The following is a 15,652-nucleotide window of genomic DNA, read 5'->3' as shown; positions in this document are numbered from 1 at the left end:
AGAAAGTTAAATACCAAAACATAAAACCACTTTCAAAATAACACTCATCATATCTAGAGAAAACCTAAAACACACTAGACTGATTCAGTGATTCAGTTGCTCGTAGGGAGGAATAATTTCTATGCCTACACCTTGTACTTTCTCTGTCATGAAATTACTTATAATATTTCATTGCCCACAACTCATGGTTCTTGGTTTGGGAGTAGTCAAAATGTTGACCGAAAGTTAAAACTATACACAAAATATGCTCTCTATAGTTGTGCAAAATACAACACTTTTTACTTTATTGCGCTGGTAACAACACAAACTTAGTTTTGAGTTTGTAGCTAAATTTGCACTGAACGATACATTTTCATTTATGAACATGGTGCATGTTTTTGATACATTCTCAAAGAAACAACGCTTTGAATTGTCTTCAAATCGTTTCCCACGACCTCGTATTTAAATAATGTATTATTTTATAAAACTTTAAGTGTATAGATTGCGTTCAAAATACTGATTTCAAATAATGGATTTAGGTTTATATTTATAGTACAATACATAAATTTCTAATTGCTACTTGTATATGGCCAACGACAACCCCTGGGTTTGTGAGTTCAAGGGTGAAAGAGTTTTTCCAAAGTCGCCTGATTTGAATGTGTCAAAGTAAATTATGCCAATTAATTAAAGTGCCAAGACACTTGCGTTCAGGATAATTAAGTGGGACAGTTCTGTCTTAAAAATGGTGACTTTACTATTGTTAATGGAGGTGAAACAATTGCGTCCCAAGATAAAATTGTTATACCTCAAAGAAAAGTGACATTGAAATTATTTCAAATCGATTCTTGGCACAATTTTGAAACTCATATGAACAACAGTTTTTATGAAAAGTAAACAATATTTTTATTCTTGATTCTTTAATTATGACTAGGTAATTTGCAATAGTTATATACATAACTAGTATGTAATTAAGGTTGGCCCTAGGGTTTGCCTTCCCTTTAATGCCTCAGAATTGTTGCATTTTTTTGCTACCTACATTTCGTACCTACATGATAAACTTAGTTATGGTCTGTCCCAGAAGTATAAAATGTAATAAATTGAGATTATGAATTATGACTATTTTTTATGAAGCGGCCATCTTGTAAGAATATCATTTCTTAAATACAGTCGATTCCGCTTAATTGAACCAAACTAATCTCTGGTGTCAATTTGTATTTCAATGTTATTGCAAATAGTTGTTAGACCACCAATAGTATACATTCCAGGTAGGTAGGTATATTTCTATCATCCTTTTCAGTTTTACATATTTTCTTCATTATTAAACACAACAGAGTACAGACCATGTATAATAATCGAGAACTAATTATGTAAACAGGTTTATCGAACAGCAAGTAAATGACAATTGCGTCTGTTTTTTTTAATTAAATGTAAAATAACAACCAGAAAACTGTATCATAAAAATAATTATGCCTCCGACTAGCGTTTTGGCTAGTGTTTCGGTTAGCTATTAAATGCTACCTTTTCACTCTCCTGGCTTACACAAAAGATCTCCTGTTCGTTAGCTGAAATTTGACTACAAATGGGGTTCTTTGACTTTGTACTGTCCAGCAAGTAATAACTCCTAAGTAGCAAATTATAATTGTATATTGATCAAAACTCAGAACAAATTGGTCAAATGATTTATAGATTTTTATAATAATTAGGTAGACGTGCATGAATTAACTATACCCTTTTACGCATGGTAGATCCTGATAAAAAACATTTGGAACACCCAAAATAAATCACCGATTAGCTTAATCGAACAAAAATATTTAAACTTACCTTATTATTCTCGCTTGGATAACATTAATTTTTTATTGTCCTTTGACCTAGAAAAGCTGCTTGCGTCGGACCCATACATACATTAACATAGGAAATCACTAATCGATCTTGTCGATAATGAAATTCAAAAATACAAAATGGTTGAGTATAGTGATTTATATTCCTCCACACACAAAGTAAGGTACTAACCTCGTTTTCATAATTTGGGTTTATGTAACATTCAAAATAAAATTATAAAGTATATAATCGATTGTGTAATAAAGATTACAATAGTAAAACCCTAAGTATTCACTCTCACAGCTAATTTGACCTTCATTTTGCTGAAAATTGAACGTTAATCTCCTCCAGCTAGGAATCGATGACCAAGTGTTGTGGAATTTCTCGAATCGGTTCTTTTTTAATATATATTTTGGCGGGCAGTCAACAGCTGTTAGTGTTAATGGGCCAATCGTCTATTGACATGCTGGCTGCCTGTATGTGCTCTTGATAATTGTCTAGGGCATGATGTTTAATTGTAATTTTATGCGGGCGATGGGTAGAATAAACTGTAAATGGTTTGAGATAAATTGTATTATTTCTTGTCTGTGTAGAGTTAAACCATTGGCGGTCCATAAGGCTAATTTAATTTCTTTATTTTATAACCGTAAGGGTAGATAAAGTGAAACAGATGAGTGTGCATTTTAATGACATCTGTCATTCTTATTTCAAATGCACGATATAAAACATGTCCTTACTTTTTATAGATTTTTATTTTTGTATACTTATTTTTTATTATTTTGTCGTATTGTATTATAGTATCGTCTAATTTCGTGACGTAAAAAATTCGATCTTCATAGTCCCCGCAATATTAAATTGCAAGGAAGATGATTCTACGAAAATTACAGAAAGTTCTACGAAGATTATAGATAAGAATTCTGAGAGTTCTGAAGAGTCTAAAGGTTTCAAACCTCCCAAGAAATGTTCTGTAGAAATTCTAATCTATAATGAATCTAAAGGTTTTGAAGATTCTAATGGTTCGCATGATTTTCTAGAGGTTTTGAGAGGGTTCTAAAAATATTCGGAAAAAAACATTAGTTTCGTTGAAATCGATCCGTTAATACTGTTACAATTTAATAAATTAAAATCGAGTCCACCTTTTTCGATGACACTGTATAAGAGGTAATAAAGAATCATAATCTTATCACGCGTGTTGTTCTTGTTATGTATTACCAAACCATAACGAAATCAGTTTACTCAACGGTACTACTTATTTATTTTCTATATTTATAGTATACATTGATAATGATAATTATTGCTGTGTTGGCAATAGCTCATTACATCTTCAGGCAACTTGTTCCTCGTTAGACTAATACCTCGGTCTGTTAATTTATAATTGTTGACATAAATTAATATTTCCTACTATTTTTATGCAGTTATATAACACAAACATTTTCTAGGTAGAAAAGGTAGTAAGTACCTACTAAACAACATTCAATGGTACTTATCTCCAAGGTTATCACTCGCTAGACTGTACATACATTTACTATTTAACACAAATCGAACCATTACGAAATTGTAATTGTTATATAGTTCATTTTGAAGACTAGAGTAGATGAACAACTAATTCGGACTTCCTTAAAGAATTTTTGTTGATGCTAGCTTTGTTGTATAATAAAAATGGCAACAGAACAGTTCCGTATATCCTTCAAAACGTGGAATCTAGACACTGATAGAATATATTCATTTGATAAAGATTTTTTTCGTTAGTGCGATCTCGTGTAGTACGACTTCTGTAATTGATGACAAAATATTCACTTTCGGAACTAACATTTTGAACGTAAGTAGCACTTTCTAATTTTATTTATTATGCAATGCAAAATATGGTACTGGTATTGTGTACATACACATTCGACTGCGAATTTGATCTCGACGCGATTTATCATTTGATAATATTTAATAATTTAAACGTCCACACACAAGATAGCACATGTATACAATATGTTCAAAGTAAAGTCAGCATATTGCAGGGAGGGTATAGCTATAGGTTATCTTATTATCTAGTTAAATATTTATATCATTTATCGTATAAGAGAAATCGCTTATTGGGTCATATTTTACAAGGGGATACCTTCGGGTGGATCTCGAAGAAATAAATTAAGCCAAGAACTAGAAATCATCATAGAGTCACATTGTCATAACTTTGTCGCCGGTCGGTGCAGAGTACAGCTCTTTGGGGGCCCAATTTCAGTTTCACATCAAAGTCTATAGTCGGTCCGTGCAGAGTACATCTGGGGGGCCAATAATTCCCATTCTGATTGAAGGCCGTGACCCGAACGTATGGAAGTAGTTAGTAACTTTTTTTAATACCAATTATGCCACATATTACAAGATGATGAAACGCATCTTTTAGCATTGTTCTGTTTTCGATCTTCACTGACATCATTGGCTGGAAGATGGTCGGCGCGCCGGTACCATATTGCATTGCATATACTAATAATTTACCCTTTATTAGTCCCTTTTTTCAGAAATCAATATGGAATTAGAAGTAGAAGCAAGCAAACCTCCACGAAAAGGAACTATTCGTCAGCGAATCCACAAACTAAGAAGGGGCATAACCGTCGAACCATTCTTGATATGTTTTTGTTTACCTTATTCCATGTCGGCGTTAACGATACAAAATTTAAGTTTAGAAAAGGCCTGTCGCGTGAATCTTAACCTGAACACTTCGGTATGTGATGCGATCCATCAGCATATCGATGACGCTTACGATAAAGTTGACGAGATCGCTGTGCAAAAGGTTGTTGCGTCTGCATACGTTTGGAAAAATGTTATCTTCAGTGTTTTCCCCGCGATCTTGCTACCCTTGTTGGGATCTTGGAGTGACCGGCATAATACTCGAAAGGTGTTGATGCTCCTGCCTATGGCCGGTGAAGTAATTACCAATGTCGGTTTTATTTTATGTACTTTTTTCTTTTACGAACTGCCGATGGAAGTAAACACGGTGGTTGAAGTGCTTCCCACCGCGATTACGGGAGGTATCAATATGTTACTGCTTGGTGTATTCACCTACGTTGCCTCCATCAGTAGTATAGAAGACAGAACGTTTAGACTTGGAGTCATACATATTTTATACGGAATAAGCACAACAGTAGGATATGCTTGTAGCGGAATTGTGTACACTTTAATAGGATTTTATGGTGTCTTCGTATCGTCTTTAATAATGTATGCATTAGGAGGACTGTATGCATACTATGGAATTAATGAAGCGCCGTGCAATCGGCCGGGACCACTTTCTAAATGTGCACGTGTGAAGGATATGGTCAATGTGAAACAAACTCTGACCACATTCAACTTCTTGTGGAATAGACGTCGTGCAGCTCAATCGAAACAGATTTATTTAATTCTAATTTTGGCTATTTTAGTTCTGGGACCAGGTCAAGGTAATTTTCTTCATGCAGGCAGCATAAAGTTTCCCCTTTTACCACTAAGGAAAGGAACTCAAATGAATTCAATTAAAATGTATCAGGTAGCTGCAGTTATTTGATTCAATCGTGAACCATTAGCTTAATTATTTACCTCTTGTGCATTTTGTATGGATGGAAACTTTATGCGCTCACTCACGAAGCACTTGGTAACACGGAAATTTTTCCCTACTGGCCATAGGGATCAATTTCCCATGTTATACATTTTTTTAAGAAACTTACCAATTTGAAATTGTTAGGGGAAGAAACAGTACTTTATTTGTACACAAGATTAAAATTTAGTTGGAGCGAAATTGATTACAGCCTTTTTACTGGCATCTATTCAGTAGCGCATCTTGTTGGTAAGTACAGTATTAGGTATGTCATGTAAGTGTGTGCGACTTGATACCGAGCCAAATGGAGGGGTTAATACGTCTCTCATTAAGTTTTTTTATCGATTTGAGAGTTGAATCGAGGTTTTTAAATATGAAAATTAGACACGACCAATAAGTTTTTGCAATTAAAGGTTGATCATCCTTTTCTTTACCTAAATAATCTGAACTTTCAATTTTTAATTGAATTGGTTCCCTGTATAGAAATTATTTTGCTATATTAATGATATAAGAACAAGAAAACTTGACCCGATATACAGGGTGGTGACTTGCGTAACGCATCATAGGGATTTCAATGTAAAATTCATAACATGCGATTATTGGCTCCCCAAATTATTTTAGAGCACAAATGTATTAAGGTTTTTTGTAGAAAAAAATTTTTACGTCAATCAACCGTATTAGTTTTCAATTTTTTGCATAATAAAGACGGAAAATTGGAAAAATAAAACCCGCATCTTTTTCAATAATCTGCGATGCCATGGAATTTTCTAAAACAAAAAGATATCCAGTTATCAATTAGCAGCAGTTCGAAATGAATTTTATGATCGACTTGGTTACTGTCTTGCAGTTAATTGTGAATTATTATTCGAACATTTATTGTAAATTGTTATATTAGGAAACCGTTTTTAGTAATTTGGTCTTTCTTTATGATGATTTCGCTGTTCTAAATATAATACTTTTTGATAGAATTTGATTTGTTTTATAGCAGACATTCCATGGCATGACGGATGTTGGCGTAGTTTTTGTATTATAAAATTCCATGGCATCACAGATTATTGAAAAAGATGGGGGTTTTATTTTTCCAATTTTCCGTCTTTATTATGCAAAAAATTGAAAACTAATACGGTTGATTGACGTAAAAAAATTTTTTCTACAAAAAAACCTTAATACATTTTTGCTCTAAAATAATTTGGGGAGCCAATAATCGCATGTTATGAATTTTACATTGAATTCCCTATGATGCGTTACGCAAGTCACCACCCTGTATACCTACCTCACTCTACAACTTTACGATTTACCTATAGCCCTTGACGGAGAAAAATCAAAGCTGCCCTAAGTCCAATAATTAAGAAGAAAAGACAAGAAAAAGAAATCTTAATGTTATAAAAAGGTGAATTTTTTAATTTGTTTGTTTCTGGAAGCATTGTCACATAAACTTATTAAAGGGGGTTTTCTAAAAGTTAACTAAACAAACCGCCCTCCAGTCGTACGTATATACCTACGTCGTTAAACTCTTTTTATATTGAGTTTTGAATTTATATGATCTATTTTTGGACAAATGTTCTTTTTACAATTTTAAAGACTTCTATTAATAGTTCCCTATTTCAATCCATCAACGTCAAATGTATTTTTATGGTTGATCATTATCTTTCTCATATAAAGACAAGTTAAGGGTTAGCCTACATAATTTATATCTAAACACTGTTTTATAGACAATTTAGTTTATACTACCTCTCCCATTTTATGTATCACTTTATTTACAGCTATTATATATAAGATGTTATTACTTTGACCAAATACAAGCCAACGCGCTCTGGTTTTATCATACCAGCTTATAATAATGATTGTATGATAAAATGAACATAGTGGATTATTATATGCCCAACTCACCAAATAAAGCATAAATCGTCATTGCTAAAAAATAGTGCATTTATTCCAAAATTGGGCGTACCGTACCACAGAGAATTCATTGTCTAGGTGTATGTTTTAGGGAACTCCTTCGCGATATTAATATTTTCGAAATGGTTAAAATTCGATGATGCGATCTTAGGTATTATTTCGAGCGTTAGCAAAATCGGTGGTGGAATAGTATACATCTTCGCACAGACGACTTTAGTATTTTATTTGGGTATAAGTAGTATTTCAATAAACTATACCTTTTTACGATATAATTATAGGAACGCTTGCAGAGGTATTCAATGGTACCGCATTTGCTGCATCCAGATCGATCATTACAAAGCTTGTCTTGGAACAAGATTTAGGTAAGCAAATATGCAATGGAAAATATACTGATAAACTGAAAAAATAAAACAGGAAAGAGATCTTAGTTTAATTACTATTTGATGAAATCATTCCAAGTTGCTGAATAACATGACACTATATTTTAATGATTACTGTCGTTGGAAAAGGCGACATTAAGGGGTTGGAAATTTTCAATTCATCATGATTTTATTGAGGGTAAGTATCGTTACCCTCAATCATAACCAGCACCGGGCTCACCTAAAATGGAGAACTTCATACATCGCATCATCATCATTTATCCTTCAGAATATCAATTTTAAAGTTTATAGAGTTCAGTCAGTTTTTACACAACGACAGCAGAAAATCCTGTTTCACTAAGATAGGACGTATCAAATATTTCGCTTCTTAATAATAATGATTTTTTCATTTAGAAGATAGCATAGTATAGAGATTGAACTTTTCGAATTTTTGAAAATATACAGACTGACAGACCGATGTAGAGTGCAAAGTTTCTGAATTCGCACCAACATTTTATGTTCCACTGTTCATTACATAAATCAGTTTTGAAAATATTTTCCTAACTCTGACTGTTTTAAGGTAAAGTGAATTCCTTATTCGGGATGGCGGAAGCAATTACAACTTTGATATATGGACCTGCCTTTAGTGCGCTCTATAAGTCTACCATTCAGATTTTCCCAGGAACCTTTTTTGTCGTCGGGTCTTGTCTTACCATCCCGCCGATAATAATGTACATGTAAGTTTCTACGTAGTACTTATAACGTTCTACATTCCTTGCAGGGGCGGACCGGGTACTTAACGGCCAGGTGGAATTGCATAGGTTACGGGCCATTAAAGTATTGGCGCGGGGGGGGGGGGTGCACCACAAAAACAGTACTCCTTTCTCGAAAATCAATTCCCATACAGTTTTTTTAAAAATTGCAGCTGATAATTAAAACAAAATATACAATCCACACGAGGTGCGTCGCCTATAATTGTATTTCAGCACTTTCATGCTACGACAAAAAATGATAAATTCATTGTAAAACACTTCATTTATTTAACAACCTAACATTAACCCCAATTAGAGAAACGTGTTAATAATTTTGAGCCCCGAAAAAAAATTGTCTCAGATCGACCCGGAAAAAAAAATTTCTTATAGAATGTGGCCTGTAGAATCCATAATTTCAAACAGTTCCAAGATTGGGCTACTAGTTTAAAAGTTACAGCCCTTTGAATTTTCTTTCGAAATTGGTTCTACTCTATAACTTTTGATTGAGAAGTCTGATCGAAAAAGTACGAATTGTTTTGGATTCTACGCACCAAAATTAATAAGAAAAGTGTTTTCCCGAGAAATTTTGGTGCAGTCGATTTTTGGTAAAAAAGGAAGGTTATACACTGCCTTTTTTTGAGCCCCGAAGAAAAAATTGTCTCAGATCGACCCGGAAAAAAAGTTTTCTTATAGAAAATTACCATACAGTTTTTTTTAAATTGCAGCTGATAATTAAAAGTAACAAAATGTACAATCCACACGAGGTGCGTCGCCTATCATTGTATTTCAGCACTTTCATGCTACGACAAAAAAATGATAAATTCATTGTAAAACACTTCAATTAAAACAGAATTTTTTAACAACCTAACATCAACCCCAATTAGAGAAACGTGTTAATAATTTATTAATAGTGCAAGAAACTAAATACCTACAGCACATACTTATAAATTTCCAACGGGCCATTATGATCTACAGGCCAGATGGCAACCGCCACCCGCCCCCCCGGGTCAGTCCGCTCCTGATTCCTTGATTGTATTGGGTTCAAATTATGGGAATAAAGGGAGTGCTGTTAGAGGCTAAATGTCTTACTATCTTTACTCATCTACAAATACCGTTGTCATTGTAACCATTTTGCCAAGTGTACCTGACTTAAATTGCTCGTATTAATTGTCCAGTACTGTTCTCTTATTCTATAAGAATAGTAAGCACTTACTGTATTCCCAAAAGACCCGTACTTCAGTTGGACTATAGTATCGAATTTAACATTAACCTCGGCAATGATAATCCTAGTCTTGTTTTAATAACTGCGACCAGTGTACATCCAGAATTGTCGAGTGAGAGGCAGACGGTCATGAGTATTAAACTAACCCCTAAAAAAACAGGTATAGTTACTATTACTGCAGACTGTACTCCTTTCTACATCCAATTCTGGGACCGTCTAATATCTAATGTATGCTGGGTTGGGCTATAATTAAAAAGTTTAACATTACTTCACAATTTAAGCTGGCTGTACTCCAAAAGGAACGAACGGTTTGTGTCGGAAGTGCATAGCGGTGGAATCGAACATTACGCATTAGACGAAACTCCAAAAGTATACCAAAGTCCTCAAAGTCTTCCACAAATGGTTGCTGGAACATAAATATATGATATAAATTGTTTCTACTAAACTGTGATATGAATAAAAGGTCACTCACACATTTTTTATTTTATACATACCTATACCTTATATTTTACATTTTATAGTTTCTTTGTGCGATCGTTCTTATAAAAATGATTAACAAAAACTTTTTTATTAGTAAAGTGGCAATGCCTCATTCTCAATTTTGGGATTTCAGATAAAGCACAGGACCGAATCAATTACCTGTAAGTAATTTTTTACTACCCGCACGTTAGTAAGGGAGGTATTGCATTGAGGTAAAAAATGACCACCCACTTTTTTGATGGAAATGCACGTTTGGAAGCACCAGGAATCCGGTATCAAACAATATTTCGATGATGTCGATCTGTCGGTCCGCCTGTACTCTCATTTCCGGCTAAACGGCTGAACCGATTGGCACTAAATTTTGTACACGTCATATTAGACAAAATTATTCGTGCTACTTGAATGGATTCTCCTGATTAAACATTTAAAAAAACAGTACAAATAAATAGAAAAAAGACTTCGAGACCAAACGAGAGTCTCGTCGACACGCTCGCCGAGACTCATGGTATGGTCTGTGCTCATGGTCAGTCTCGTCTCGTCTACGAGACGAGACTTGGTCTCTTCACGGCGGCATCACTAATGGTTCTTTAACTAATCTGATTATTTTACCGATATTTCAGAAAAAATCGCTTCTGCGAGTTTTCATTTCGGGCATCATTATTTCACAAAACAGGTCCTAGCGATAACAATATAATTTCATTTCTGGGATAAGCTTTTCTGATGCGAATAAATGGTTCACCGGAATACTGCTAGGCCGTTTGGATAAAGAACGATAGTGTGAGTGAGTGCCAAACTCTAATACAAATTATAAAATAACAGAGAGGCGAGCGATTTAATGCCTACCTGTATGCGCTGACCAGATTTATATCACTCAACTTGAATTAACATTTTCTCACTTTGTTTATTCGTCTACTTTCTTTGTGCTTGATTTGTGAGATAATAGCTATTCAAATAACAGTAGGTACGTTTTATTATACGCGATGCACAATAAATGAGCCTTACTGATAGGAACATCGTACGAATAGATCTGAACGGACGTCTTTATTAACTAATAGCGTTTGTTATTTATAGTTCTGGTTATAATAATTTTTATTATTATTATTTATTCTGCTTCTGTATGTACTTACCTAACTAATCAGTTGTTCAGTATGTTTAAACAAGACGATAGTACTTAATACAGTAGACATATTGTTCTACGATAAACGTGAGGGAATAGTACTGATAAAAAAGATAAATAAATCGACACATAATATAATTTCTAGTTGAATGGTATTGATTATTATTAATCAAGTAGTAAAGAGCTTAGTTGCATAAAAAGTGTAGTACGTGTAGGTAGGTAAGTAAACTCTTAGATATCGCTATTTAAATAAATAGCACACCAACCAATTATTTTATAACATCGTAAAAATCTTCAATTTTTACAACGAACCATTTGTGTCCTAAAGGGGACTAACTGATCACGTCTCACAGAGTAAGGCAATATCAGCACGTCATCTTAATTCACTAATTTTCTAGCGAAATGGAAGGGACCCTAATGGATGCAAAGTTGAAAGTAACACCAAGGAGACATGTCAGGGACGTTTTGTGCAAAATTTGGAAAGGAATTACAGTTGAACCAGTTTTAATACTGTTCATGTTACCATTTCACATGTCCGCACTTACAATACAGAATTTAAGTTTGGAAAAGTCTTGCAGAGTTAATCTTAACATGAGTGACTCAGTATGTGATGCTATTCACCAACGGGACCGTTCAGGATACAACGATGACGATGAAGTGGCCGTGCAGAAGGTCGTTGCTGCAGCGTACGTGTGGAAATTTGTGGTATATGGTGTTTTTCCTGCGATTTTATTACCATTTTTGGGATCGTGGAGTGATCGTAATAAGACTAGGAAGATTTTACTGCTTTTACCTATTATCGGTGAACTAATTACCAACATTGCATTCATCTTCTGCACTTATTATTTTTACGAATTGCCAATGGAAGTGAATACTCTTGTCGAAGTTCTTCCCACCGCAATTACAGGAGGTTCGAATATGTTATTTCTTGGCGTGTTCACGCACGTCTCTGCCATTAGTAGTAGTGAGGATAGGACATTTAGAATAGGAATTGTGCATACTTTATTCTGCATATGTGTAACAATTGGGAGTGCATTAAGCGGCGTGATTTATAAAGGCATAGGATTTTATGGAGTATTTTCGTTGTCGCTAGTTTTGTATGCATTAGCAGGACTGTATGCATATTACAAAGTAAAGGAAGAGGCGCCCATTGAGAAAAAAACTCGTACGAAATACGAACTAATGAAAGACATTGTTAATATTAAAAAGACTCTGTCTACTTTCCACTTCCTTATCCAACCAAATCGTGGCATACAAAGGAAACAGATTTTCGTAATAGTGCTTCTGGCAATCTTTGTGCTAGGACCCTTCGCCGGTAAGCTATAGCAGTTTTTTTATGCTAACCAACTGTTTCTCTATAAATCTAAACGCATGTTGTAGGAGAAGGTGCACTTCTTTATTTGTATACAAGACTCAAATTTAATTGGAACGAAATTGATTGTAGCATATATTTCGGTTATACTTCCGTGGCTCATCTAACAGGTGAGTAGGTACCTACTACGTGCTAAACGCGAAACGAGTTCGTTTTAAATCAAACAGTTCAGTTGTATAAGAGATCGTACGAAGAACGACATTGTAAACTTTTTTATAGGAAATTTCGCCGCAATACTGATATTTTCAAAATGGTTGAAGTTTGATGATGCAGTATTGGGAGCAATTTCCAGTGTAAGTAAAATATGTGGAGGAATTGTTTTTATGCTGGCGGAGAAGTCATTTGTATTTTATATAGGTAGAGTACCCAGTGTACTACATTGTTCACACTTTTTACCGTTTTTTTAAAGGTGCGCTAATAGAAGCATTTAATGGAACCTCATTTGTAGCATCTCGTTCGATAATAACAAAGTTGGTTGAAGAGAAAGACTTGGGTAGGTGTATTAACTCTTGTGTAATTAATTGTGATCATATATTTTTAAGGAAAAGTGAACTCTTTATTTGGCATCGCCGAATCTTTAACAATCTTGTTATACGTACCTATGTACAGCGCACTTTATAAAGCAACACTTAACATATTTTCTGCGTCATTTTATGTTCTAGGAATCACGCTGACGATACCTGCAATTTTGTTGTATTTGTAAGTTGAAGTTTATATTTTTAGCAGTACAACAGTTCATTTCTTTGTTTAAGGTGGCTGTATTCAAAAAGAAATGAACGTTTTGTGGAAGAAGATTTCAAATTTCCGGAAAGTAGGGAGCTATTTTCACCAGAGAACAGAAATCGTGACTAAGCACTCTACAATAAATTTAAAAAAAGGTTTTGCGTTTTAATTTCGTCATGCCAGTCCGATTAGGCCGTCTGTCCCGTCAGTCTTTGCGATTACGAGAAAACGGCTTAACTTTTTTCAAATTTCTTTTCGCTACCTTGTGAGTTTTCTATAAGATACAGTTGGTATGGAACGTTCATTTTCAAATGTTATTGTTTTTTTATGAAAAATAGAAAAAAAAGTGATCCCGAAAATGAACAATTTGTTATTACCACAGATTTAAACACTAAATCTGTCATTACTAAGTAAAATTTATTCGATTCTTTCGAAATTTGGTCACTTCTTTTGATAACAAAGCAATATGACAAACGCGATCGCCATAAGTTTCATAGTGATCGATTAACTAAATAAACAAGTTAAAAAAACGATGATTTGTCTTTCAAACTGGGTGACTCCCAGAGCTTTCTTAATTTTTTTTATAGATGCATGGAACCTTAAAACAACCTTTTCCAAAAATTGTCCCAATGATTCTTGCAAATCGACGGACTGTGGATTTTTTTTTCAATATCCCAAGAATTTGCTTAGTTAACAAATGAAATAATTTCCGGAATGGTACCAGAAACGTAACTCTATAATAGGCGAATGGTCAAGGAAAGCAATTCCCATGAATAGTTCACGAGAAAATAGAAATGTTGCTTTCCCCAGAACTTTCAGTCAGTTAAATCTTGTCACGCACTTCCTAGTCAACAATTTTGGGCACGTGTAGGCCTAATTATGAGATATTATACTCTATCTACTGTAAATGCTGGAGAGGCCGGTGCCAAGCCGGAACTCGTTACAGAACTCAATGACTAAAAAAAGATTTACGGACTTTTAAACATCTGGATTAAAGTTTAAGAAAGATGGACTCTAATTTTGACACCCTTTATACGTTCTAATGTTAAATAGTAAATTGTGTTTTTATTCAATGGTTCTACTTATAAAGGTTTGGTCCAATGTTATGTGCCAAAACCTACGTGTAAGATCAATTACTATAAAAACATGAGTATTACATAAACATAAAATTAAATAAACATTACATTTTATAATCGCCAGTATTAAGTAATGTTTATGCCTTGGTTTGGGACGGATTCGCAATTTGCCATTTGACTTTTGAACTATTTGCAAATTATTTACCCAATCAGTAATCGACAGGTGAAGCAATCTCGTTTAGCACCATTGCGTAAAACCCATTTTTTAATCGTTATTCTGTTTTAAAATGATACTAACTTAAGATTATTTCTTACTTCCTTAACATTTCTATTTAATTTATCTGCATGCATCCCATGCATGCGAGTGCGACTATTCAAGCGGCCCTCATTATTACTTATTTTGGTACTAAGGTCTTTTTTAGATTGACTTATTAGTTTCTTCCTTCGTTGACGGCATAGTTTGGTAATATGCCCTCGTTTTTAGCGTATTTTCCAACACAGTTGGGTGCATATTGCAGGCACTTTCTCTGTCCTAGGCCCTAACTACTCCTAAGTGTTTCCACGTTTTCTGTTCAATGAGTAAATAACAGTTTTGGCTACTCTTAGTCAAGTCAAATATTTATATTACCTATCACGACGATAACGAGAGACCATCTTGTGAATGTTAATTCACTCGTGACTACGTTACTTGCGAATCAACATCTGGGGTAAAGAAGTTCTTCTTTATTTAATTAACTTATTCGCAAATGTTACATTTTTAGAGATACCTCGTAATAAAAAGCGTGCTTACTACAAAATTTCCCATATTTCGACATTTCATATGTTTGTGAAAAAAGACGCAAACGCGTTTATAAGGCACATCATCATACAAATAACTTGTATCATATCTTATTATTTAAAGCCTAATTTACTTATTAAGAATGAAATAGAAGCAGTTTCAGTTGTGGGGCAAACTTGATCGCCCGGTGGGAGAGCAGCGTGTGAACTCAAGAAAAAATAGTGAAAGCTGCACTTGTTTTTTGGTGTTCAGTGCTTCTTCTTGTTGCATTAATTCAGGCACAAATTAACTACAAGTGGTTAATCTGTGATTCAGGTGATTTATTTTTGTATTTGTTGATGATGTTACGTATGTCTTAATCTGGTTTTGCATTATTTGTGGGCACCTGGTGATTGTACCCATGTACTTTTATACAGGGTGATTCCTATAGTACCTGCCACCGTTTGGGAGCGTGTAGGTGGTGCGTAGGGGAGTATTTTGATATAGGATACTTGGGGTCGGAAATCTAAAATAAGGGTGCC

At 34.3% G+C, this 15,652-nt stretch overlaps 2 protein-coding genes across 8 annotated transcripts; both read left to right on the top strand.

Annotated features, from left to right (window-relative positions):
* The first annotated feature begins 3,163 nt into the window (after positions 1-3,163).
* LOC116177676 (proton-coupled folate transporter-like) lies at positions 3,164-10,062 on the top strand. Of its 3 annotated transcripts, none has more exons than XR_004146728.1 (7): positions 3,164-3,616; positions 4,305-5,219; positions 5,501-5,602; positions 7,344-7,481; positions 7,531-7,614; positions 7,667-7,810; positions 8,192-8,297. XR_004146728.1 is itself a non-coding variant. In XM_031496715.1 (7 exons), exons 2-7 carry the CDS (start codon positions 4,313-4,315, stop codon positions 10,000-10,002), a joined length of 1,524 nt encoding a protein of 507 aa, XP_031352575.1. In that variant the 5' UTR covers positions 3,173-3,616; positions 4,305-4,312; the 3' UTR covers positions 10,003-10,062. The 3 variants fall into 3 exon arrangements, 2 of the variants coding, with proteins under 2 accessions (XP_031352576.1, XP_031352575.1); XM_031496715.1 differs by lacking the exon at positions 7,667-7,810 and adding an exon at positions 9,867-10,062 and having other exon boundaries at positions 3,173-3,616; positions 8,192-8,348; XM_031496716.1 differs by lacking the exons at positions 5,501-5,602; positions 7,667-7,810 and adding an exon at positions 9,867-10,062 and having other exon boundaries at positions 3,165-3,616; positions 8,192-8,348.
* A 1,141-nt stretch (positions 10,063-11,203) lies between these two features.
* Positions 11,204-13,432, top strand: LOC116177678 (proton-coupled folate transporter-like). Of its 5 annotated transcripts, none has more exons than XM_031496721.1 (7): positions 11,204-11,401; positions 11,581-12,497; positions 12,563-12,664; positions 12,774-12,911; positions 12,964-13,047; positions 13,217-13,253; positions 13,307-13,432. In XM_031496721.1, the coding sequence occupies exons 2-7, from the start codon at positions 11,585-11,587 to the stop codon at positions 13,404-13,406; spliced, it is 1,374 nt and encodes a 457-aa protein (XP_031352581.1). In that variant the 5' UTR covers positions 11,204-11,401; positions 11,581-11,584; the 3' UTR covers positions 13,407-13,432. The 5 variants fall into 5 exon arrangements, with proteins under 5 accessions (XP_031352581.1, XP_031352582.1, XP_031352579.1 ...); XM_031496719.1 differs by having other exon boundaries at positions 11,205-11,397; positions 13,097-13,253; XM_031496718.1 differs by having other exon boundaries at positions 11,205-11,401; positions 13,097-13,253.
* The last annotated feature ends 2,220 nt before the right edge of the window (positions 13,433-15,652 follow it).

Source organism: Photinus pyralis, unplaced genomic scaffold, assembly GCF_008802855.1.
Source record: "Photinus pyralis isolate 1611_PpyrPB1 unplaced genomic scaffold, Ppyr1.3 Ppyr1.4_LG8, whole genome shotgun sequence".
Taxonomy (NCBI): domain Eukaryota; kingdom Metazoa; phylum Arthropoda; class Insecta; order Coleoptera; family Lampyridae; genus Photinus; species Photinus pyralis.
The sequence above is the reverse complement of the archived record's forward strand: the minus strand, read 5'-3'. Positions and strand labels throughout refer to the sequence as shown.